General features: G+C 33.6%; 2 protein-coding genes across 4 annotated transcripts; one reads left to right on the top strand and one right to left on the bottom strand.

Moving 5' to 3' along the window:
* The first annotated feature begins 2358 nt into the window (after positions 1 to 2358).
* On the top strand, positions 2359 to 12439 carry LOC147078089 (NAD(P)H oxidoreductase RTN4IP1, mitochondrial-like). 3 transcript variants are annotated; one of them, XM_085961185.1, is made up of 13 exons: positions 2359 to 2405; positions 2791 to 2877; positions 3261 to 3329; positions 4103 to 4277; positions 5318 to 5451; positions 5784 to 5942; positions 6706 to 6786; positions 7484 to 7674; positions 8808 to 8929; positions 10218 to 10528; positions 10766 to 10885; positions 11671 to 11796; positions 11959 to 12083. In XM_085961185.1, the coding sequence occupies exons 2-12, from the start codon at positions 2818 to 2820 to the stop codon at positions 11755 to 11757; spliced, it is 1509 nt and encodes a 502-aa protein (XP_085817311.1). In that variant the 5' UTR covers positions 2359 to 2405; positions 2791 to 2817; the 3' UTR covers positions 11758 to 11796; positions 11959 to 12083. The 3 variants fall into 3 exon arrangements, with proteins under 3 accessions (XP_085817311.1, XP_085817309.1, XP_085817310.1); XM_085961183.1 differs by having other exon boundaries at positions 11671 to 12439; XM_085961184.1 differs by having other exon boundaries at positions 2365 to 2410; positions 11671 to 12439.
* A 7523-nt stretch (positions 12440 to 19962) lies between these two features.
* On the bottom strand, positions 19963 to 23225 carry Pex10 (peroxisomal biogenesis factor 10). The gene has a single exon (XM_085940196.1). It carries the CDS (start codon positions 22991 to 22993, stop codon positions 22160 to 22162), a length of 834 nt encoding a protein of 277 aa, XP_085796322.1. The 5' UTR covers positions 22994 to 23225; the 3' UTR covers positions 19963 to 22159.
* Between the last annotated feature and the right edge of the window lie 1261 nt (positions 23226 to 24486).

Below are 24486 nucleotides of genomic sequence, written 5' to 3'. Positions count from 1 at the left end.
CAAATTACTTACCTATGTATCTGCTTTTAAATATAAAACTAATATCTATGCGTATTTTATAATAATAATTTAATATAAAATAAAATATTTTTACAAGAAAAACTTTATCTTTGCTTATTTCATGAAAATCCAACCTCAAAAGTAATGATCCCCATAACATAAAAGTACGCAGTGAGATCTAAAGAATATTTTAATTTTAATAACTTCATGGAAAACTTTGCTAGTACAAAGCTACTCTATACCGAAGTGTAATGACATGACAATGTATGAATAATTAATTAAAATATTATTCATAATATCGTCACCGTTTTAGCAAAACCATCTATGTGTCACTTTTATCAAAAATGACTTTTAAATACCAAGTCATTCCTTATTTTTTTCTCTATAGGCCAGTAAAATGATCTATGTGTTGGGTAAACTCGCTCCGAAGTTATTTCAAAAAATAAAAAACAGCTATGTGTAAGGTTCAAAAACCACGGTTCACAAAAACAACTATGTGTACATTATAGTAACATATAGATGGTATTTTGATATCGAGAGTGTAATGTTTTTTTACAGTTTGGCTACACATAGTTTGTTTCTATGTTATATGCTATGCATTATGGTCTTGCATGACGGTTTGAAAGATGCTTTCTCAAAAAGAGAGGAAATATTCAATAATTTCTGGAAGATGCCTACATGGTCAATAGGGTATAGGCGAGAATTAATTTAAAAGTTGGATAAATAACTACAAACGTCTCGATGACAGTGGCCAATTGAAAGCAACAATGACAGGTAATAAGAATCTGACTGAAGATAAATAATTTGTAGTGCAACCAAAAATCAAAACGGAGAGATTTGTGGAAAAATGTTACATTATGGTTGGATCTAATTCCAAAGTTCCCAGCCATTATTGCAGAGAAAATACCTCCAGGGTGTATGTGGAATCGTGTTTCCGATCCAAAATACAAATGCATGATGAATATAAAAAATGGTCTCTGGAAATGGTCATAAAGCAGCAGAATATACTCCAGTATATTTACCACCAAAAAATCAGTATCCACCAACCACGTAAAGATCAGTGTGCCATCACTGCCATCTGCTGTAGTTATAAAATGAAGAATGTTTCAGAAATGAAATACAATAGCCACATTATTAAAAAAAAAAAGATGCTAGAAGACCAAAAATGAAATGAAGGAGAGTACCAGAAGTATTACTGGACGGTTAGTAATCACAATGGATCTCCAAAGTATGCTGCTATGTCCAAAACACAGGCACACATGTATTATAAACAAAAGCTGCAACTACACAATTTCACCATATACATTCTTCATAATGTATCTTCTAATGAATTTGTCTCATCTCATCGAAAGCAGGACAATACAATGAAATAATTCTAATATCGGATGGGTGTGGATATCAAAACCGAAATAAATTATTCGCTACTGCTCTAAGTTATATCTTTAGAGAAAAAAAACATCGAGATTCAACAGCTTTTTCTGGAAAAAGGCCACACCATGATAGAGGCCGATAGTGCACATGCCACCTAAGAAAAGTATTTTAAGCCTCCAATATATTCACCATCTGATTATATAGCAAGACCAAAACAACCTTATAAAATTAATGTCATTGATTTTAAATTTTTAAGAATTATGGATAAGATTAAATCTGGATTAAGTTCAATCAGACCAGGAAAACGAATCGGAGATCCTGTTGTATATGATATTAAAATGTTACAGTATCTACCAGATGGAACAATCTTTTACAAACTCAACTTTATCAGTGCAACCGTTTGACTGCCTTTGTAATATATATATAATGAATCATTGCCAACATCGCAGTCGAAATACATACATCTTCAGGAATTAAAAAGTGTAATAGAGAAAGATCACCACTATTTCTACGATAACCTAACATTTAAACCTGCTAATAAAAAGTAAACGAACTTATAAATATAATATCATCTCACTATTGCATTAATAATTAATAAAATGATATTGCAATTTATCACTAACGCACTATGTATATTTCAACTATTATTTATGTAACAGTTTTTCATGAATTTATTATTATTCACATGTTGATGAATAAATTAAACTATGTGTATTTACAAAACGGTCAAAACAACTTATGTGACATCACAAACTGTATATTTATTATTTTTGTATTAAAAATAAAAGATTTTTGTAAACAAAATAATAATCTTAGACCATTTTCTGATTATAATAAAGCATTCTTCATAATTTTAATGTTTAAATGTAACATTATTTTTTTATTCAGTTTTATCCTTCTCCTGCACAATTTGAGAAAGTGCACATAGATGGTTTTGCTAAAACGGTGACGATATGTAGTTTATTTATATTTTGAAATTCAAATGGCAACATTAATCGGGCAGCTGATTGTGATGGACGGATCTGTGTAAGGAAGTAAGGTTATGTTTTTATTTATTTATTTTCTTAATTTATTCATTAAATGCCGTCATTTAGGTACATTAGTCATACACAATCAGAGTGATACAAGAAATACTTATCGATGATGCCATTTTATTACTTCATTTATGATAGACTTACACTTAATATTTATATTTCGCCGAGAAGTGTTATCCAATAGATTGTGCAACCGTGAAATTTGTATACATTGCTTCATATTTGGATGAAGATAATGCATCCGAGATCGATGCGTACAGAGACAATGTCTATTTTAGTGTGGCCCGCCAAATATTTGGATCACATCGAAATGTGTGTAACGGTGATTTGTGGAAACCAAGATCAGTTAAGTGTCTTTCGGTGATGGCAACTGTTGTCATTTCAGGTAGGAGGGTCAGCCAGGGGGGATAGAATGGCACCAGGAATGGATGAGCTGGTCTTCCGGGCCTCCGAACGCTTGGAAGTGGTTCATGTGAGCATTATTTAACTACATATGTGCATGTCACTTCATTTTCAACTGTCCATGATTCATTTTAAAATTGGCATGTTGCTCTGTCCTTACATCTTAATTAAACATTACTGTTAGATAACACTTGCTAATATTTATTGATTTAATTAAACTTTAATTTCATTACTAAGTAATTGTTCATTTATCATTAAATATACAAAATAATTTTATGCCAGGAAGACACATAAATCCTATAAGGTTGGCTCAAATATACAATGTTCAACATGCCATATTTTTATTTTTCAATTTTTCTATTATACCTATGTAAACAAGGATATTATTTGTAAACAATTTCTTTGAAAATTTATAATTAATTTGATGAACTGATAATAAAAATTATATTTCAGATGCAAATGGCCGCTGGTGTTACCAATGCCAAGGAATATATTCTTCGTATACAAGAAGTTATAATACAGGTAAACTCTATACATAGGTACTTAATCATTATTTTTAAATAGACTATATTTTAGTAAGTAATTCAAGTTTGAAATTGTTTCAAATAGACTGCGAAATCTTTAACGTGAGACCTGGCGGCAGCAGTCGTGTTGCATCTTATCTATGGTTTTTTAAACCATTAAACAGAACCGTTTAGATTGTATTGACACCTTTAATTAACTCATTTAGTGCTGACACCACGACAGGCGCGTTTGTGGTAGTTGGCCATTAGATATAATTAATATGATATTTAAATGTGTTAATTAAATATTAATTAACAGGTCAGCAGTGATTTTGTTAATCGAAATGACATCTTTACGGATGGCATTAATTATTTCAAAAATCAATCCATAAAAACTTTCTAAATTGTGTCTTAAGTATACAATGAGTCAAACCTCAAAACTTAAATTAGACAGTTTTTACTATCTACTTAATTTATGTTAATTTACTGGGAAAAAAATGTATTTATAAGATTACATGACAGAATGACAATAGATGTACATTATTGTCTGATTACTTAATTTATAAAAAAAATGGATAGTTTTCACGAAAACATAAATGTATTTGTATAGTAAAGGTTGACAAGAAACGTGACACCTCCATGTTACAAATCATTACAGTAGGTCTTGCCAATAAACGTTAAATTAAATATTCAATGAAGTTTTAGAAAAAGGGAGTTTGATATACCTACCTACTCCTTTTTTATTGATTCAAATTCGCTAGTCCAACCTAATCTGATTTTGTTTGATCGCAGGCATGGAATAATCCCGCTTTTCAAGAGGCCCTTGATAGGGCCGCCGACAATGCTCGGTCGCTGGCAGAACGAGCCTCAGAAGGCGCACGAGAAGCTTGGCAAAGAGCAGGTATCGATGACCTGCCTTCGCCCGCAGAACTCTTTCGAAATATCAACATGCTCTTCAGAGACAGGAGTGAGTTCAAGTCTTCACTTCAAGCTTATTATGTGCATTGCTCATTATTTCTTAGTAATTGATAAGAAGTTTAAAATACAAAGCTGTTGCCATTTGTATTACTTGTTGTCAACAAAACAACCCAACTGTTAAGGTTGCCATGCAACCGGTAATTGTATCGATTCCAATTCGTGTCACTACCTCTATTATTACAATTGGTATTATGCAACAAAGAACCAATCCACAAAAATCTACTTCTATGATAAATGCCTTGAAGTTTTATGTGTTGATAAACAATATGATATGATGTTTGAGGCTTTCACGGTTGTTTTTTATCGTAGTATATTCTTGGGTTTTCACCGTGTCTCCTTCTTCCTTCTTTACTCGACGTTTCGGGCTCGTTGCAGAGGCCATTATCAAGAGATATGTTTTATGATGAAATGTAGTGTATGTATGTGAATGTAAACGTTGCTCTAAGAAAGTCAAAAGTTTTACATTCACATACATACACTACATTTCATCATAAAACATATCTCTTGATAATGGCCTCTGCAACGAGCCCGAAACGTCAAGTAAAGAAGGAAGAAGGAGACACGGTGAAAACCCAAGAATATACTACGATAAACAATATGATATTTATGAACAAATATTTTGGGAGTTCAAAAATATTGAAAGTAATTATTTATTTATATTGAATACCTACTTAACTTTTGCTTTATCTGATGAAATTAAGTAATGCATTTCTTAACAAAAAATGTTGATTGGTTCTTTGTTGCAAAATTGAACCCGTCCTTAGATGAATGTTGGTTGGTTCTTACAACGATAGATGGCAGTAACGTTCACTTACATGCGTGACATTTTTTTTTTTCTAACAAATTGACTCTTATGGGAACCACATTATAGCACTAACTCATATTTTAACATATTTAGGGTTGGTTCCTTGTTGCATAATACCGTCCAATTCATGGTCCTGAATTTATAACCAAATAGTCAAATCCGAGTCGATGATGATGATCGAGATAGAAACCCATTCATTTCATTTTTATTATATTACTTTCCAGTGTGGCGGAGAACCGCTTTCATATTTGTGTGCGGTGTGGCTTGCGGAACAGTATTCGGAATAACTGTTGGCTGTCAGTGGGGCTCCAAAGTAATCGCCATACCCCACTCAAGAGCTCTACACTCCTTGGAAGATGTGAGTGGATCTTCTTTATTATCTCTGATTCTATTTCAAAACAAATAATATCTACTTTTCTATTACAATACCACGGTTATCTCGTTATATCCATAACCATGTAAATTCAGTGCCTTTTAAAACGATCCTTCGGCAGTATAGTGCAGGGAATTTAAAATAATAATTGATGTTTCTCTATTATGGTATTATGTGTGGCTTAAAAATTTGACACAGAAAATATTACCAAAATTTTTTCCAAACATCTGACAACTCTTCAGGTGAGATTTAAAATAATTATTTTTTACTTATTTACAATAAATCTTACTATGTTATATAAGTGATTATATTTCTAGGGCACTGCAGTTATGGTGGAAGACGGTGCTGGAGCGAGGGTTCGGCGTCCCACCGAGGTTGTGGTGAAGATCCACGCATTCTCAGTTGATCCACTAGACAGAGATATCTTAAGAGGGCGCGCTAGACGACTTCGAGAAATATTCAAGCCTGCAAACAAAGTATATTCTTCAATATTCAATTCAATTTTCGGTGGAACTCGTAGTCCAATGCAAAAAGGCTCTGCTTTATATACCGCAGGTTCCTGGTTCAATTCCCGGTGAGCCCACAATACATGTGACTACTGTAATTTTGTCTCTTGTCAAATACAAAAAAAATACAGCATTTCGAAGTGTAGAAAATATCTAATAAACAAACTAAACTATGATTCGTTCCCGTGAATAATATGTACAGGGGGTCCTCATTATCTAATTATTCGATATCCGAGTCCCCGCAGTTATGAATTTGCAGGAAAATGCAAAAAATCTATAAAAAACGTAAACACTAGAAGGCGAAAATATTGGATTCAGTCATAATGTTAAAACGTTCATCTGCCATTTTTGTTTATTTGATGTCTCAGTTTAATGTGTTGTGTGTGGAAAGCGTGACCACTGACGTCTAGCTAGTACACCAAATGGCCGCATCGAGCGCTTCGCCCAATCTCGGCGGGCGCGACTGTCAACATGCTAGAAGAGTCGATCCTCGTTGCATTTGTTGTTCTGTCGCATTCGACCAATCTGCGAAGCTCTATTTGACAATGTTTGTTATGTGGATCAACGATGACGTCACATTGACGATTTCAACATGCGGCGCATGAGGCGAATTCTGATGTGCGAGCCAACTTAGAGTTCTTTCATGGTTCTTTTTAAAAATGAAATAATTGTAATTTTAATGTTTTTTTGTTCTTGACAAGTGTCCTAAAACGTCAAATATTTCTTTCAACAGGATGTAACTGTGGGAAGATCATTCTCCGGTGTGATAACTGAAATGGGACCAGCTGTTACAAGGCTTGACATAGGCGATGAGGTATTTATAAAGGAATTGAATTAAACTTTTTATATTACAACCAGCAACGGAACTTGAAATTTTGGGACTCCCTCTTTGCATTTCGATAGATAATCTGGTGAGATAAGGTCGCATTTACTTGGGCATACAAATTCGGCACCACTGCAACACACCGAAAACACAAAAGAGATGTGGCTTAATGTACTGACACACACAGCGTTGATGCAACATTGTTCATTTGTAGAAAACATGTTGGTGCTTGCTACGTAGTTGGTCAATAAAGGTGTAATTCAAAATATAGTTACCACCAAACAGCACAGAATTCATACTATTCTTAGCACGCAAGTCGCTGTTAGTTCAAGTAGCCACCACACCGACCTGTCAGATCACACAGAATACGAAAATGACAATGGAGAGCACGGCGTTCATTGTATAAAAAACAATGACATGATTGGTAAAAGAAATAACAGATAAATTTACGAATTTCCATATTCATTGTGTCGCTAATTCAAAATGGTTTAAAAACACTGCAAGATGACTCCACTCCTCACAGCTCTGTGTGTTGCATACTTAAACCAATTTGTTCATCTAGCGCTAGTTTTATTAGTACATTTTCAACCTTTATATATTATGTGTACAGCCTATTTCCATCTGACGTTTATAGCAAACTCTATCACATTGCATTCATCGCAATTTATAAAATATGTGACAATTCCAGGTGTGGGGCGCAATATCAGAGTGGGAAGGGGGCGCAGCCCAGGAATATCTGTCGGCGTCGTCCCGCAGAGTGGGTCGCCGTCCGAGAGCCCTCCCTCCAGAAGCGGCCGCCTCTCTACCTCACTGCGGAGCACTGGCATTGCATCATTTACATCATATGGGAATCAACGTGCACACTGCCAAAGGAAAAAGGTAATGGATAACTATGTCTTATCCTGATCTTCCTTATCAGTCATCACTACCTAATGAAGTTTCGGTATCATCACAATACCATAACTCGATTCATTAAAACTATGAAATATTAAAAAATTTCTTTGTGACCTTTAAATGAACATATTACTTAAATTACATTGTAATGATAGACTAACCATAAAATAATACGTACGAATAAGATTCCTAAGGCCTGCATATAATGTCATATTTAATATGCGGTCAACATATAAATACTTATGATAAATTCGAAACCTTTTCTATTAAGTTTTTTGCCTCCGCCATCGCGAAGTTTGCATAGCAGCGAAAAACACAAGTGAATGTGAAAATTTACGATGTAAATTCGCACATTAAGCAAGCACTAGACTATAAGCCGATACAAATATCACAACGGTGATCTGAAACATAGTCTGTGTGAGCATTAGTTGTAAGTTGTTTATCTTTGAATTTAAAAAAATATTTATTTTCTTTTTAATGTTTTTAGATATTATGTATTGATAAATGAAAACAGTTTAAAATACAAATTATCTGTAAATTTCATGTTATGTATTCTACTGCTGGATGACTCTAGTAGAATTACCATATTTTACTGTAACTACAAATATTTAAAATGCAGATACTTACATATAAAAAAAATTATCCGAAATGATGTTCTCACAGAACAGATTAGTAAGATAAAATCTGAAAGCCAGTCGCCATGGACGAAGACTTTGAAGCTGGATTCAGTTTTTTATTTTATAATGGTCAGTCCATAAAATGCAAAAACTACAAAGCTAGCTGAGTGTCATCAAATATTTAAAATATTGAATACGCATTTCATTTACGTCCTACTATTGAAAATAACATATTCTTTAACATGTGTTTAAGTTTATCCTATATTTCTCCATACCCAAGAATTAAACGTTACAGTCTTTACCAGGAGGCAACCCACTACCATTATCGTTATGTTCCCTGGGTGTTCTGATAAGACAAATCTGTCGTCCGTAACAAGACCAATCAGATTTTCTTTAGCATTTACAACGTTTTTTTAAATTAAATTTGTTAGATGAGACATATTACCAGAATATCAGCTAACTAAGAAACTTACAGCTCATTATAATAATTTTTATTTCCAGGGTTTTAATAATAGGAGCAGGGAGCGGTTCAGGATGCGTAATGCTTCAGCTTTTAAAAGCGTGGGGAGCTTTCACAACAGCTGTCTGTGATCCGAGAGCGAGACCACTTGTGACTGCTCTAGGTAAGAAGAGTCAACACTCCCATTGCATGTCATAAAATTTTACTTTAATAAGTATTTGTAGAGCAGGCAATATTTTCATGAAACTGAAGTAATCAGGTTTAAGATAATACCACTGACAGTTAAGACCTGCACTGTTAACAGCTTGTTAAGACTCAATGGTTAATTTTAACTGTAGCATCATTGAAAAAAAAACATTGAATTAAATTTGGAAATAAGGCAAAACTCACAACACCCGATAATAACCTGCTACTGTATAATAATATTATATTACGTGCGTACTGACTAAGCGAGCGCATGGTCGCGAGTCTGCTTCGCCATCGATAGTATACGTAAAAGCCTCGCGAGGCAAAATGCTCAGTCAGTCAGTACGCGCCTCGCCCGAGCATTGCCGCGACCCGATCCAATCATTGTCGGTTTATCGATGCTCAAAGGTGCTGTGCGCGGCTGCCTTGCGTGATGTTAATTTTGTTGCGAGCTGCCTTGCACAGCGATTTTCGCGAAGCAAATGCCTGAGACTGCTCGCTCAGTCAGTATGCGCCTATTGTCTATGACTATTTCTTGCTTCACTCTCTACAAGGAACCTGAATATGAGGCTTCTATTTTCAAACAGGTACCTACAATTCTATATTATTTACGGTACAAGACGTTTTTATTTTTCTTGCGTAAGTGGTTAGCTTTCTTCCTATTGTGTATTTTCAAATCAGAACAATATGCTCATTTTTGTTAGCCATTAAATGTTTAAATATTTTTTCATATTATATTATGTATACATATAATTATTATTAGTTTTTACCTTATTATAATAATGTAGACATGGTTTTTAAGTAGAGTCACCTCATAAAAACATTTCTCATCAAATCTCATTAAGGCTATACCTCAGTTGAGGCACAGTCTAAAAAGATCGTGGCTAGGCGATGCGCGGATTGCGGGTCGCGGGTGCAAATGATGCATGCCAAACGAAATATAATTTGTCATATAAATCCAAAATGCGTCCATTTAATGTTCTGTTTATTGTTCTATTAGTAACAATAATAATATATTCATACACATGTTTTCTTTTTAAAGTAAATGGGTAACGTTTTTAGTCATCTTTACAGGATTTAAGAATTAATACCCCCGTCGCCACCACGAAACAAATTGACGTGTTCCCAGCTCGACGTTCTCTCTCCGAATGGCACCGAGTCCAAAATTTCGTCGCGCCTATAGTTGAAAATTATTTGCCATTTTACTGATGTATCGCCTTAATATTATCCACGGTTACCAATAATTACTATTATTTTCATTCCAGGTGCACAAGAGGCGTTAGCAGTAGACTGGTGTGACGACGACGGCACGGGCGCGGGCCGCGAAGCAAACTCCGCTCTCTACTTGGCCCTCGTGAAAGACTTGTCTGCTCACAATGACCCGTGGGATGCAGCCTGCATCTGCCGAGCCCCCATCTCTGCCCCGCCCCCCTACTGCTCCAAGCTAACGGCTCTCTTGAAGCCAGGGGCAGCTGCCATTGCCGATATGAGACCAATGCCCCTGTTCACTGACAGAGCGGCTAGTTTCGTCACTGCTTTCTATGGAGGTTATTTAGCAATTCGGAGAGGTGTTTCTGTAAGTATCTTTTCAGTTATTTGTTGATAGATCAGCATACTCTGGTCACCAGCACTATCTGCAGTTTATACTCTTAGTTTAATGAAAAAAAATAAGTGTAACTGACAAAGTTTAGTGTACATCATTTATGTCAGATCTCCACAGCCTACCTCTACCCTTCTCCATGTATATATTTCTGTGGTTTTTTTGTATCCATCACACAATTATTATTGATAAAAGGCTATGTTTCTTTTCCAGTGGCTCCGAGGTTTAGAAAGCAACACAGACTTTATGCTTCCGGCATCTCTTGACGGCGACATGTTGGACAGATTATCATCGCATGTGGAATCCGGGAACCTCCAGACCGTTGTTGATAAGGTTATTAACAACAAATATTTGCTTGTAGATTTTATTTATTACAAATGTTACTAATTTACTTTGCAGTATTTTCAAATGTAATACATTTATGGCTATTCTCATCTTTTTCGGGTTGAGGTTAATTACCATTTTCACTTCTGTGAAATGGACCCAGCAGGAAATTCAAACCCGTGACCCATAAATGTAAGAGCATACGAGAAATGGATGTCACCTACTTGCTCAACCTTATAGGTCCATACTCTGACTCATACACAAATTGAAAAACAATGTTTATACTTGCCAGACCCAGGGTTCGAACCTGGAACCCAGGACGCCATAGGCCGACGCTTAAGCCGCACGTGTGACCCACTATAAATATTTAGGAACACAGGTCAATATGAAATTGGACCAGTGTCGGAAAATAAAAACAAAAATTGAGATAGGAAGGAGTGCTTTTCTCAAAATAAGACGCTTCGAGATAGATTCAAGACTGCGTATGGTTTGCTGTTATGTTCTCTCAATCCTTTTCTATGGTATGGAGGTTGTATGAATGCTAAACTAGGATATGTCACGGAGAGTGTGTTAATGTGACTGTACAGGCGCATCCTCAAAATTCCTTCGACTGACCGGGTGAAGAGTAAGTAAAGATCGCCCCGATGGTAACTGTCCTTTGTTAGGGGATGACACGATAAAATGAATGGATTTGTTACGAGTGGTACTTTCGCTTCTTTTTTATCTTCAGTATGCACACAGTATGATAACACTGACCATAAAATTATTACCATCAGTTTTTATTTATTTTACAGGTCTATGCTCTTCAAGATTTTGAATTGGCCCTGTCCCACGCTTGCAGTATCGGCGCCATTGGATGCACTGTCGTCAGAATGCCTTGACCAAACAAAAGAAATCATTGCAATTTCATCTAAACAATGGTAGTACAGCCATATTATTAATATCCGTGACAGTTTCTCATTCTATATATTGTGTAGTTATCAATGCTGGAAATTTTGATTGCTGTAAGGGGCATAAATGGACTACCTATTTGGTAGGGATGAGTCCATATGTTTTTTTTAATTTTCTTTCGATTTTTTAAGCCTCGTATTCACTAGGGGACAAATGGAGCAACATGATGCTCAACATCTACATCAATGTCTCGGGAACAATGTCGTGGAACATTTTACACCAGAACTCGCATCAGTCATCACAGAAACGTCGCCCGAGGAAGTTGTGTTGGTCAGTGCTGCGTACATATTTATTCACACACTGCTGCCATGTTGAGCGACATGTTACGCACCCATCTACACTCGCCAACATCTGACGCGTGGCTCTTGTGCTCGCTGTTCGTCTTGAGGAACATTTTGTTCCCTAGTGAGAATACATACAAAGCTTTATACTCAAAGAAGACGATACTTAAGGTTGAAGTCACAAACTATTAACTGGAAAATTCTGTGAGTATAGTCAGACAGCCTGTTGGAGGGGAGGGTGTTTCTCCATTTCTACCACAAATTTTATATTCACACATATTATGTATGAATATAAATATGAAATAGATCAGCGGTGCCGCATAACGTTAATTAAAATTTCAGTCATGTTTTAATCGAATGCTCTGTGAGCGAAAGACCTTACATCATAAATTTCCAGAGTTAATAACGTACATTTAATGTTACCAGATTACCTACAGATAAATGAATGATATTATTTAAAGTTCGTTACAGACTATACTTCCAATATAATTATCTTACGGAAGTAATAACGCACAATTTATTTGTCTCTGTTGTATAATACGCACAGTCAATGTATGTGTACACATTAATAACACCAAACTATATAAATTATGTAAATATTATATATTTAGACTATTTCTTTAGTATCAAAGACATTATGATATTGGTTTGTTTTTTTTTGCATTGTTTTTTGGTGGATTTTTCATGATATTCGTTTTATACTAAATCATCGAATGGTAATATTTTGGTGGAAGTCTGTTTCTAACATTTTCAAATTATATAGTTTCCACAATGCAATTTGATCTTGCCATTTTTTTATAAAATGAATCTCTTATCGTTAAATGATAAGCCATATTGTACACGGTGGAGATCTATGCAATTTAATAATTAAAACATTTTTGGAATAATAATATGTTTATCTGTAAAATATTGTCACAATATTGATATTCTGTACATAACTGTGTCCATTCAATTCAGTCTGTGTGATGTATCATTTTGTTCAATCAATCTGAATAACATAAGATGGCTGTTGAACAAATCATAAATAATTTAATTTGTACCTTTTAAGAGAGATGTTTTTTTGGATCAATGTACAAAATTAATGATTATATTTTTACAAAAAACATAATACATTTTATTCTAGTAAGACCGACCGAGCATGTATTTTCTCAAGATATTTCTCATAGATTTATTATTTCGATATTTATTATAATTGTATGAAATAATGTCGCAACATTTCTTTCTTAGGCATATCGACTGCCCTAGATATTAATCAACTGCCATTGTTAACTACATAATAATATAATTTTTGACATGATATTTATTTATTTTCTAATAATATTATAGTTTTTTAACAAGACATAAATTTATAGTTATTAATAATATATATTTCATTGTTTTCTGGACCTTTGATAATGTCGTTGTAAAGCTATATTCTGATAATGATCTCAGTAACCTAGCTGAAACTACTGAATCGTTACTTCTCGTTCTACGGACATGTCTTGCAATAATTGCACCTTTCTAAACATTTGTAGATCAAACCAATATTTCCATGACAAATAATCGGCTATAAAATTTTTTTCCAACCATATCCGATCCTCATGGGATCATATGAGCCTCCACAGAGTGGAGGTTTGTATTAAAAGATTTTGTTTTTACGAGAAATGGATGAGCTGATTCAGTCTTGCTCAACCTATTAGGTCCATACTCTTGACTCATACACAAATTGAAAAACAATATGTGTACTTGTCAGATCCAGGATTCGAACCTGGGACCCACGACGCTATAGGCCAACGCTTAAGCCGCGTGGCTATAGTGGGACTAAATAATTTTATAGTCGTGTGCAATCGACACAGTGCCCGCTTAATTCAAAACTTTCAAAATAACATGGATCCATCTTTGAATATACAATGAAATAGTATATAATATTTTTATAAACAGTTGTCATTCATGCTTAAGCACAGTGAAATGTGTTACAATTGGTTCTTGCCCCTAAGACATTACGCGAGTGGAGAACTACAAGGTTCTAAGTGTTTGTCCATGACGAAACAAAAGTAACAATGTGGCAGCTTAGAATACTACTTCATTGTTGAGTTTGTTTTTTCAAGGACGAACACTTAGAACCTTGTAGTATTAGGCTCGCGATTAGCAGACCTATAACCGCAGACACCGAATTAAAACCGGGTTTCGATACAAGAAAAAGTTAGTGGAAAAAATTTTATGATTGTCATACATAACTCATTTTTAGAATATGTTATCTGGTCTACAAATGTGTAACGCTTTCCAATTAATGCAGTCAAAAGGTTAGTTTGAACTTTAAATAAATTGCGATACCTATATTTGTTTAGAATTAGTTGAGATTCAAGGTTGAAACTAAATATATCACTATCCTGGAACCAGACTGTAATATCTCAAAAAAATACAGTGTTCAGTTAACAATATAACAATCACTATTGTGCAGTAAAACTGTTGAAACCAAATTCCATTTTACTCTGGGGTTACTCACAAAAATACAGTCTTACATTTAATAAAACTGTATGTGGTGTGTGCTGGAATAAATTATATTAAAATCCTTGAAACATTTCAGCCGTGGCTCGAAACATTACTTTAAACTTGTCACTACTACACATCTATCGGTTCTATTAATGTTGTTTTTGGGTTCATTGCTTTATGTCTTGGTTTATTGAGGCTAAAATCTTTAGATTTGATTGTCTAAAGCCGCATTTCGATCAAATATTTGTTCTTCCCCCACTACAGTGAAATTCTCTCGCTTTTTGTTGAGCGAGCATAAGAATTTGGCTGGAGTGGGGGAAGAACAAACATTCGCTCGCTCGGTCAAAATGCAGCTTTACATATCTGGTTCCAGAACGCGAAAATGTGACGTTGGTACATATGGCAAAATAAATTTCCAGATAACGACTTAACCCATATAAATTAAAATATAGCAATGCCTACTAAAGAGAATTAATCAAAACTTTAAACACAATTAAGATTAAAAAATGTAATTTGTCACCTACCTACATCAAGTTAGAAAAATGGTGACGAAATATACAATTTCTATAAACCTAACTGTTTTTGACATTTTGGTGTTGTCAAACCAGCTTAGTATTATACCCTGTTATTCTTCAAATGAATTTATAAAGCCTTTATCAGTGATTATTGAATTTTTCATATATTATTTATAAATTGAATTAACGATGTTACTTAAATTATAAAATCAATTATATTTATTTATTTGCAATGAATAATTTACAGTTACAGTTAAATCATTTTGCTAAGCATTTTACTTAATTTTTTCGTTATGCAATATAATTAATGTACTCCATTAAAATGTGCTTTTTTAATAGTTTATTTTAATACGACAAAAGAAGAGTTTATTTTGGTGTTGAGTAGTTTGTAAGTGTAAATAATTGTTGTAATTATAAATTAAGTAATTTATGAAATAAATATACAAACGTTGTTACGTTTTCATAAAAAAAAATGTCTTAATATTTATTTTAAATTCTTCCAACCAATGTCGCCAGTATTTTCTTATACATTATGAAAGCTTTACACTAGCCAGTTCTCTCGTTTTAAAATATAGCAGAATGGAAGAAAATAGGATTCCATTTCAATCAAGCCAAGGTAAAATAGATGCCAACGAATGAAACGTACCTACCAGTGGCGAAGACTCCATACTAGGCGATTATTTAAAGCCTTCCTTCTTAAGAAAAATATTTTTTAATAATATATTGACATTAAATAATATAATCACATAATAATACATTCAATATGCCCAACGACATCTATCGTATAATTGTCATAATAATTTTACGATCTTTTCCACTATTTTAATAAGCACCATTTATGGCATGTCTCGAAGGTTTAAAAAAATAAGTGACATCTCGTTTCGCTTTACATATTGTATGGATTACGTTCGCGTGAATCGAAAACTTTTTTTATATGAAGTTTGTTTCTCATAATTTCAAGACGTCTGCGGCGGCCCATATAAATTGGTAAGCTATTTAAGGAGCGCTTACGCTTACATATTACGTAAGTGCACATTTATTCAAAATAATTTATAAGATAATTTAAAAAAATAATTTCTAGGGATTCAATCACATATAAATATTGATTGTTGTTAAAAATAATAAATAATTTATCTCATGATTTTCTTTGTCAGTTAGTTTATTCATAGACTAAGACAATTTATTCAGCCAATTATGTACGTTGAAATCTGATATTGTATCCAAGTCTGTGTTTTAAATATAGAAGTATTTTAAAATGTCTAGTTTACAGGTTTAATTATAAATTGTTATGGAACAGATTCACAATAACGGTTTTCAATATATTCTGAGCGTATCTTGCGTATATATTTAAGAAAATACATAATTCAAATTAATTGCTTAATTTTATACCATCAGTGAGCTTTTGAAATTTCATCGGTTTTTGTGTACCTACCTATTCATCAGTAGTTATGTCGGATTATTTTCCGTAAATACATCTAACAAGTGTGCTTTCTCCACAGCCTACCTGTTTCCAAAAATCACCCTTCGCCACTGGTACCTACAAACATTGAATGGCTATTTGAGAAATTTTAGTTATTTCGGACGATGCTTAATTCAATCCCCAAATGACATCTCAGCAAAATATGTAGCGTATAGAAGAATTACACTAGAATATATAATGCTACTACTAATGGTTTATAGCAGTGATTCCCACCATTTTATGTATAATTGAACCGTTGACGCATTTTGAAAATTCTTGCGGAAACCTTATCTAACCGGTCCATGAAAAATTACAAATTTCACTCAAAATGTCACACCCTACTGTATTTAAACACAATTTTATTTGTATGCAAAATAATTAAGTAACTGATAGCACTGAAGCAGACAAAAATTGTATTACCAACAAAGAATCTACTCCGAAAAGTTATATCTTTTGAGGGATGTGTTTAAAAAACTAGATAACCCACAAGTGTTTTGAAGATAATTAACATCAAAATATAAAAAAATTGCTTCAATAGCTGAGTGAATATTGCTAGAATCAAAGATGTATGGGGTTTTCATATAAATAACCATAGACTATAGATACATCTAGACGCCACCCGTTGCATTGCTAAATGAAGCCGTGCGCTTGGTTTGTGGGCGAGCGAACGCATTCGTCTACAAATATTCGAGACCATAGACCATTTCGCTAGTGTTTGCCCAAAGTGCTCGCACTAGACGCTTAGAATTAAAATATAATTTTCCATTTTTTTTATGTTATATAGTATTTTTAAGCGGTCAAAATGCAACCATTAGATAAAGATATCCATAATTTAAGGTATTTTAAAGAAACACTAGGTCACTGATATTAAAATATATAATAATATACAAATAAATTATCATGAACATGTATCAACTTACCTATGAAACGTAATACCATCTTCTTGCTTATCAGTACGGCTACCATTTTTTAATACAACACACAGAACCATCTTTTCTACTTAATTAACTAAAAATATTTACCACTGACTTTATGTTTAACACAAAAAAATAGCAATTTTAGCAACACAAGCTCGCAGGTTATCGACGCTAAGTGAAGTGATTCGCCACGATTTGCCGGCGACACTTTTGGAAACTAACTCACACATATGTAGACCTTTTATCTTACTCTAGCGCGTGTCGCAGAGATTATAACGGTGCCGAATACTTTCTCACTCGCACTCATGCATCGTTTTTGTTCAGGCCTTAAATAACACACATTTTTTTAAATTTTTGTACATTTTTATTATAAATTACAGTTTTTAACGTTGCTTATCCAGTTATTCAATGTATGTAAATGTATGGATTCAGCTTGTATTTATTAGTTGCATTCCTCCCTTAATTATGTACCGCCCCGAAGCAACACATGGAAAATTTTATTGTTTTTATTAATTATTAGGTAGGTAAGTAACTATCAATTTTCAAAAAAATACATATTACTGCCATTTAGTGCCTATTATCGTATTAAAATTCATATTATTGATAATTTACAATCATTACTTCATCTTCTTCTTTGACCATATCCGCTCCTCAGCATATGGACACCTCTGGCGCCATCAAGAATCCCCGTCGCTCGCCAGTCTTCTACTTACGGCTCGGGTATAAAGTAACAATTCATGAACTGAAGACATTATACTGAGACTGAAATTACACAGATGGTCCAAGCACCTGGTCTGTGTTAATGGCTGCTATTAGAAATTAACTGAGTGGTTGTAGTTTTCAATATAACATCACTTTAAGCAGTGCAAAAGTAAAAACGCTAGAGCAGCGATTTCCAAACTGGGAGGCTCGGAGTGTTGCTAAGGGAGGCGCGAAAAGTTTAACACAATTCACTTAAAACCAGAATCCATATTTTCATACAGTGAAAGTGACGTGACGAATATTTATTTGAATATGTAGATGTTGAATTTATTTAAAATTGAAGAAAAAATTAATGTAGCCACAGGTTTGCAGTTTGCAAAAACGGCCGCTAGTTATAAACTATACAAAAAAACAGCCCTACAAAAGGTTGTTTGCAAACCTGTCTGAAAATATGAAAACAAATTTTATAAAACCTCACTTCTACACTATTGTAAGGCGCACTGGCTATCTCGTGAAAAAATTAAGTCTGCATAATAAGGGTCAAATCATAACGTTGAAATTTGACGCAAGTTTGTTTAGGAATGATAATTTTGTTATATTTGGTTGAAATTAAAAAAAAATGAGTGAATAAATCAATGCTAGGACCACTTATGCATTCACTGATTTAAAAAGACAAAGTGAAGACATTCATAAAAATTTGGAGCTTTGGAAATCAAAATTACAAAAAAAATAAGTTCGCCATGTATCCACATTTAAATTATTTCTACGCCAGATATTGAAGCAAACAAAAATCTATTTACTGAGTTCTTAGTTAGTTTGATATTGCACTTTTAATATTATTTTATTAATAGTAAAAAAGGCGCCTGCGGCACTGTTCTGTTTCAGGGCTATTAAATATTTTAAATATGTGGTTGAAAGATCCTGATCTCGGGGCCCGCTTCAGGATGTAGGGCCCATGATAGAATCCATTTGTCAATGAACGATGATAAATTTGGATTGACTACTATTGAAATTGATTGTGCTAATAAATAACCACATTCATCGCATGAAAAACAAATTAATTTATAAATGAATTTATAAGTACTTAGTAAAACCTTGTTTATTTTTTTTTCATTTTTGTATTAGTACGTTGTTGACTATTTAAAAAGGTGTCTGTATTATTTAATGAAATAAAGGGAGGGGAGGCGCCAAGATTAGTTTTTTTTTAAAGGGAGGCGTAGTGACATAAAGTTTGGAAACCACTACGCTAGAGCGTATTAATGTCGCCTTACAATTTGCATGTGTCGCTATCGACCTATCGGTAATATTATGTTATCTGTTTTTATCAATGACATTATTAATGGACGACACACTCAGTACAGTACCTAGCAAGTAAATTCGCCCATAGTGACATTCGCACGTGCATAGGTAGACGTCACGCAATATCCATTATGTGATATCACGCATCGGGAATTTATAGCAATATCACCTTTATTGTAACGGCATTAGAACAGTATTTCTAGTATCAATGTTCGTTTGAGTGAACCTGTTCGAACCGAACCATTCGGCAGACCCGACAAAAAGTTTCGGGAATTTATAACAATATCAGCTTTATTGTAATGGCATTAGAACAGATTATGCCATTCGGCAGACCCGACAAAAAAAGTGAGTGTCATTTTTTTTTCAGATGCTTCGTCCATATTAATGTCATTGGTTTTTATCGACTGAACCCCTCGCGGCGGCTCTGAAGAAAGGATGAAAGGAAACAGGACATTTTTGAAAGATATATGTCTAGATAAAGTCAAAATCATTCATTGCAGTCAATGACTGTGCGTTTATTTAAGTAACATTTCAACAAACTTTCCAGACAATTTTATGTACAATCTCACATTCTGTTCTAATAGTTTTGTATTATAATATTCATACACAAAATACAGTATACTCTCAATTATCCGGCCAAATGATGGGGATGAGACCACAGAGAAATGAAAAATATGAATAATCCAAAATATTATTATAATTTGATGTTATAATAGGTACTAAAACATTGTTGTTCATACTGAAATAGGTTGTCAAAAAACATCAATGACTAATAATTGCAGGGATGTCGATGTTAAGTTAACCTTGACGAAGACAATCTAATAAATAAAGCGATAATGAACACTCATAAAAGTATCTGTACTGAAAGATAAGTATCCGGAAGGAGAGTATCAATATTTTTAGACATCCCTATAAAAGTATTTGGGATAGGTAATTACTTTTATGACACAATATCAACATATTTTCGGTAATTGTATAACCTTTTATATTTTTTTTTTTACAAAAACAGTTTATTTTAAGTAGACAATTATAATAAATACCCTTTTCTGTCGGCGCATCGGTTTTTCGATCCAATAATCGTTAATTGAAAATTTAAATTTTTCATACATTTTGATGCACCATTATCACAAACTAAGATCATATGAGGTAATATTAGGTTAGGTTAGGTTTGGTTTGGTTTGGTCTAAAAAGAAAGTTGTAAAATCTCATGGCCACCGCTGCGGCACATTTACCATATTTTCTTTCTAACATTATAATTGGGTAACTATTATTTTACATGTTTAATATTAGGGATTGCAATACCAAATAAAAATATCAATAACAGTACAGGCGGCCCTCGAGTTTCGCACGTAATTAGTTCCTGAAAATGTGTTCGAAAGTAGAGGGATGTAAAAAAAAAACATTAAAACGTGTACTTTAAAATATTTATTTATCAATGGGTATAATAAAGAATACCACCCTTTTACGTATTTGAGAAGGTGACGGAGAGAGGAGTGACTGCATGGAAGTGCACACTTTTTGCATTATCAACAAAAATCTAAACTTTAAGAAATGTACGAAATAGCGAATTGTGCGAAAGTAGAATGTTCGAAAGTCGAGGGTCGCCTGTATTTCGCTATTTCCTATTGAATACCGGTATTAATACCTTGCTGATACTAATAGCATTACAGTTCACCAAGGACAACGGAAGCAAACCAAACATCGCGTAACCTGACAAAAAATTTACAGTCCTGATAAACATTTCATGTTTATTAATACATTTTGTTTCCTCTTTCCTAATACCGAATATACTGATTTTTAAAACTGGTATTTTGGTATTGAAAAATACTGGGATACCGGTACCTATTGCAACCCCTATTTACTTAATATGTATTACATATGAGGTGTCTAATTACAAAAAGCGACAAGTCCACAATTCAATATTTTCGGGAAACAACGTTTTTATGTTTCAAGCTTCAATTATTTGTTTTAACGTGAGATTATTTTTTCCGTTGTATTCTATGTCAAAATTAGAACCAAATGACAATTTGTTTCAGCCGATAAACTTTTAAATGTGATAAATATAGGTAAAATAAAATTGGACATAGCGCTATTTGTACCTCACTTTTTAATTTACTCCGCATAAGGCACATATTTCCGTGGCACTGTCATGAGTTTACTAGATGCTACAGCATGGGAGACGCCCTTTTCAATATTGAACGTTCCCTTATTGGTTGACTTAAACACGCGCAAAATCAACCAAGCTTTAAATAATATGAAACACGGACTTGGCGCTTTTTGTAATAAATCGAGACTTAAAATATTTTTTTTCGTATGGTTATGTCGCGTTTTGGAATTTATAGGTCAATTCACATTGTGTAAAAGTATACAAAGAATACGTGCGTATTTTTTTCTCGATTTTGACCAAATGTGAACTTATCGCTTTTTGGAACTAGACGCCTCATATTTTTTTTTTTTAGAATCTTCCGATGATTTTCATATATCAGTAGGAAACTATTCTTACTAATAATCAAAAGTCGGCACCTAGATAATTGAGAATTTACTGTACTGAATATATTATTACTAATATGTAATTTCATATATTTAATACTTTATTAAATTACATAAAATCCATCACCAAATATTGCACTAAGATTTTACAAAACCCAAACAACATTTTCATAAATTTCGGTGAATCTTGTACTATGTCAACTCATCATAGCGTAATTTTGTAGAGGAACTACTCTATGAACAGGATACGGTGCCCGGCATAGACCGCAACTTATCGCCGAACGGGAACATTTGAAGCACAAAACATGGCCGCACGGCAACGCTGAAGGAGTCATATTTATTTCCAAACATCCTGGACAAGCTGCACGTAACGGAAAGGTTTCTTTTTGCTTTTCTTTCAAGTCGACATCTTCAAATGACGGTGGTGAACGAATAGCACTAAGAATTGCTCGCAATAAATAAGGAACACCCAATGAACGGAGCGCCCCGACGCGTGGCCTCCTTCCAGGTATGGCGGCAACGTAATTAATCAACATCAACCGTTTCGGGATGTTATAATGGTAGCCTCCGAGAAAAAAGTATGCCTGGTGCAGTTCTTGTATCAGTGGCAAAGACCAATGAATAATAGACAACAATTTCAAGATCTTTCTTTTTGGTCCAGGCAGCATTTCTTTATTTTTGGCAGTTTTTATTTTAAGGTTGTTTAAAATATTCTTTATAACCTTTTCGCCGCAAGCTCCAAGTAATATGTATATTATTTGTAAAAATTTGCCAGGAATTTGAGCATATGTATCGTCTACTTGCACAATTCCCGTATACTCTTCTCCGAATGTTTGAAGATCGCGCAGTGTTGTCAGGGAATTGTAGGTTAGGTGAGAAAAGAAAGGGATGTATTTCGAATATTGATGCCATACTTTGTTGCCGAGCAATCTCAATACTTCGGAGCCAGAACCGGTCAGTTTCTCCGTAAAATATTCATCCTTTTGAGCTGCCCGAAGAATCGCAGCGCTTGATGCAGCTGGAAGCGCCATAGTCTATCTCATAGACTAATATACTTTTGTCTATCTGAAGTTGCTTAATTTTTTAAATCGAAATTAACTCCGCAGTAATTAATATTTAGATTATTTCACATTGTCACTGTATTCATGATCTACAACCTCCAACCTTCAATTATTTTATATATTCGTAAATCAGCCAATTATGTGCAACTCAATATAATTAAATTTATGAAAACTTTGACAGTGGACTTTGAAAACAATCTTTTTATCGTCTGTCAAAATTGTCAATATTGTATTGCCATAATTATTATGCCATTACTAAAAATGAAAAGCAAAATTCCAAATTCTAAATTCTAAATTCCTATATCTAAATTCGAATTCAAAATTCTAAATTAAAATTCAAAATTCGAAATTCAAACCTCAAAATTCAAAATGAATACAAAATCATAACTTCTAAATGCAAAATTCGAAATTTGAAATTCAAAATTTAAAATTCCAAATTCAAAATACAGAGTTCCAAATTCTAAATTCCATATTCCAAATTCTAAATATGAAATGCCTAATTCTAAATTCAAAATTCAAAGATAAAAATTCAAAATGAATACAAAATTTATATTCTAAATTCTAAATATGAAATTCCTAATTCAAAATTCAAAATTAATACAAAATCATAAATTTTAAATTTTATCTTCTAAATGCAAAATTCGAAATTCAAACCTCAAAATTCAAAATTCCAAATTTAAAATTCAAAATAAAGAATTGCAAATTCAAATTTCTTAATATGAAATTTCTAATTCTAAATTCGAAATTCAAAATACAAAATTTAAAATTCGAAATTCAAAATTAGAAATTCAAACCTCAAAATTCAAAATTTAAAATTCAAAATTCAAAACTCCATATTCCAAATTCTAATTATGAAATTCCTAATTCTAAATTCGAAATTCAACACGTGTATAGTTAAAATAGCATAAAATTCGCTCCGACGCGACCATTTTAATCCAAACTTTGGTAATTAGTAAGTAGGTACTCTATACCTATCGTTTTTATGATCGAAGTCTTTTGAGACGAAAAACCTAACACCTACTGTATCCCAAAAATATGTAGGTTGTGTTTGGTTTTGGGTTATTTTTCAGTAGGTTATTAGGTTTTTCATCTCAATCCACCTTAACCAAAATGACAATATGGAGTAAGTAAGTACAGGTAAACCCCCCCCCCCCCAATCATCGCGGGGGATACACTCTGAACATGGTAGCGATAAGCGAAATTTCGCGATCAACAGAGGTTTCTCTTGTTTAGCCTCTCTACGTTTATTGTGCAAAATTTGTGATAACATACTGTCAAGTAATGCAATACAGCCACGTTTTACAGCATTCACTCGCTCGCAATCTTCGTTGTTCTCTTCTAACAACTCCATGCATTGATTGTGAAGAGAATGGGCCTTTTCAATGGTTTTAACACTAGGTACGTATGGCAGTCCATGTGGGTTCACCGTGTGATTTTAACAAAGTCTGAATATCATCTACATC

Source organism: Rhyacophila brunnea, unplaced genomic scaffold (genome assembly GCF_057557595.1).
Source record: "Rhyacophila brunnea isolate RB1 unplaced genomic scaffold, BYU_Rbru_1.0 scaffold_12, whole genome shotgun sequence".
Lineage (NCBI taxonomy): Eukaryota > Metazoa > Arthropoda > Insecta > Trichoptera > Rhyacophilidae > Rhyacophila > Rhyacophila brunnea.
This window is presented reverse-complemented; position numbering and strand designations above follow the sequence as displayed.

Excerpts from the sequence above, each read along its gene's own strand:
- Pex10 (XM_085940196.1), bottom strand. The coding sequence starts at position 22,993 with ATGGCGCTTCCAGCTGCATCAAGCGCTGCGATTCTTCGGGCAGCTCAA.
- LOC147078089 (XM_085961183.1), top strand. The coding sequence starts at position 2,818 with ATGGCACCAGGAATGGATGAGCTGGTCTTCCGGGCCTCCGAACGCTTG. Across the intron at positions 2,878-3,260 it reads AACGCTTGGAAGTGGTTCAT|ATGCAAATGGCCGCTGGTGT; the intron begins GTGAGCATTATT and ends ATTATATTTCAG. Across the intron at positions 10,886-11,670 it reads TCCAGACCGTTGTTGATAAG|GTCTATGCTCTTCAAGATTT; the intron begins GTTATTAACAAC and ends TTTATTTTACAG.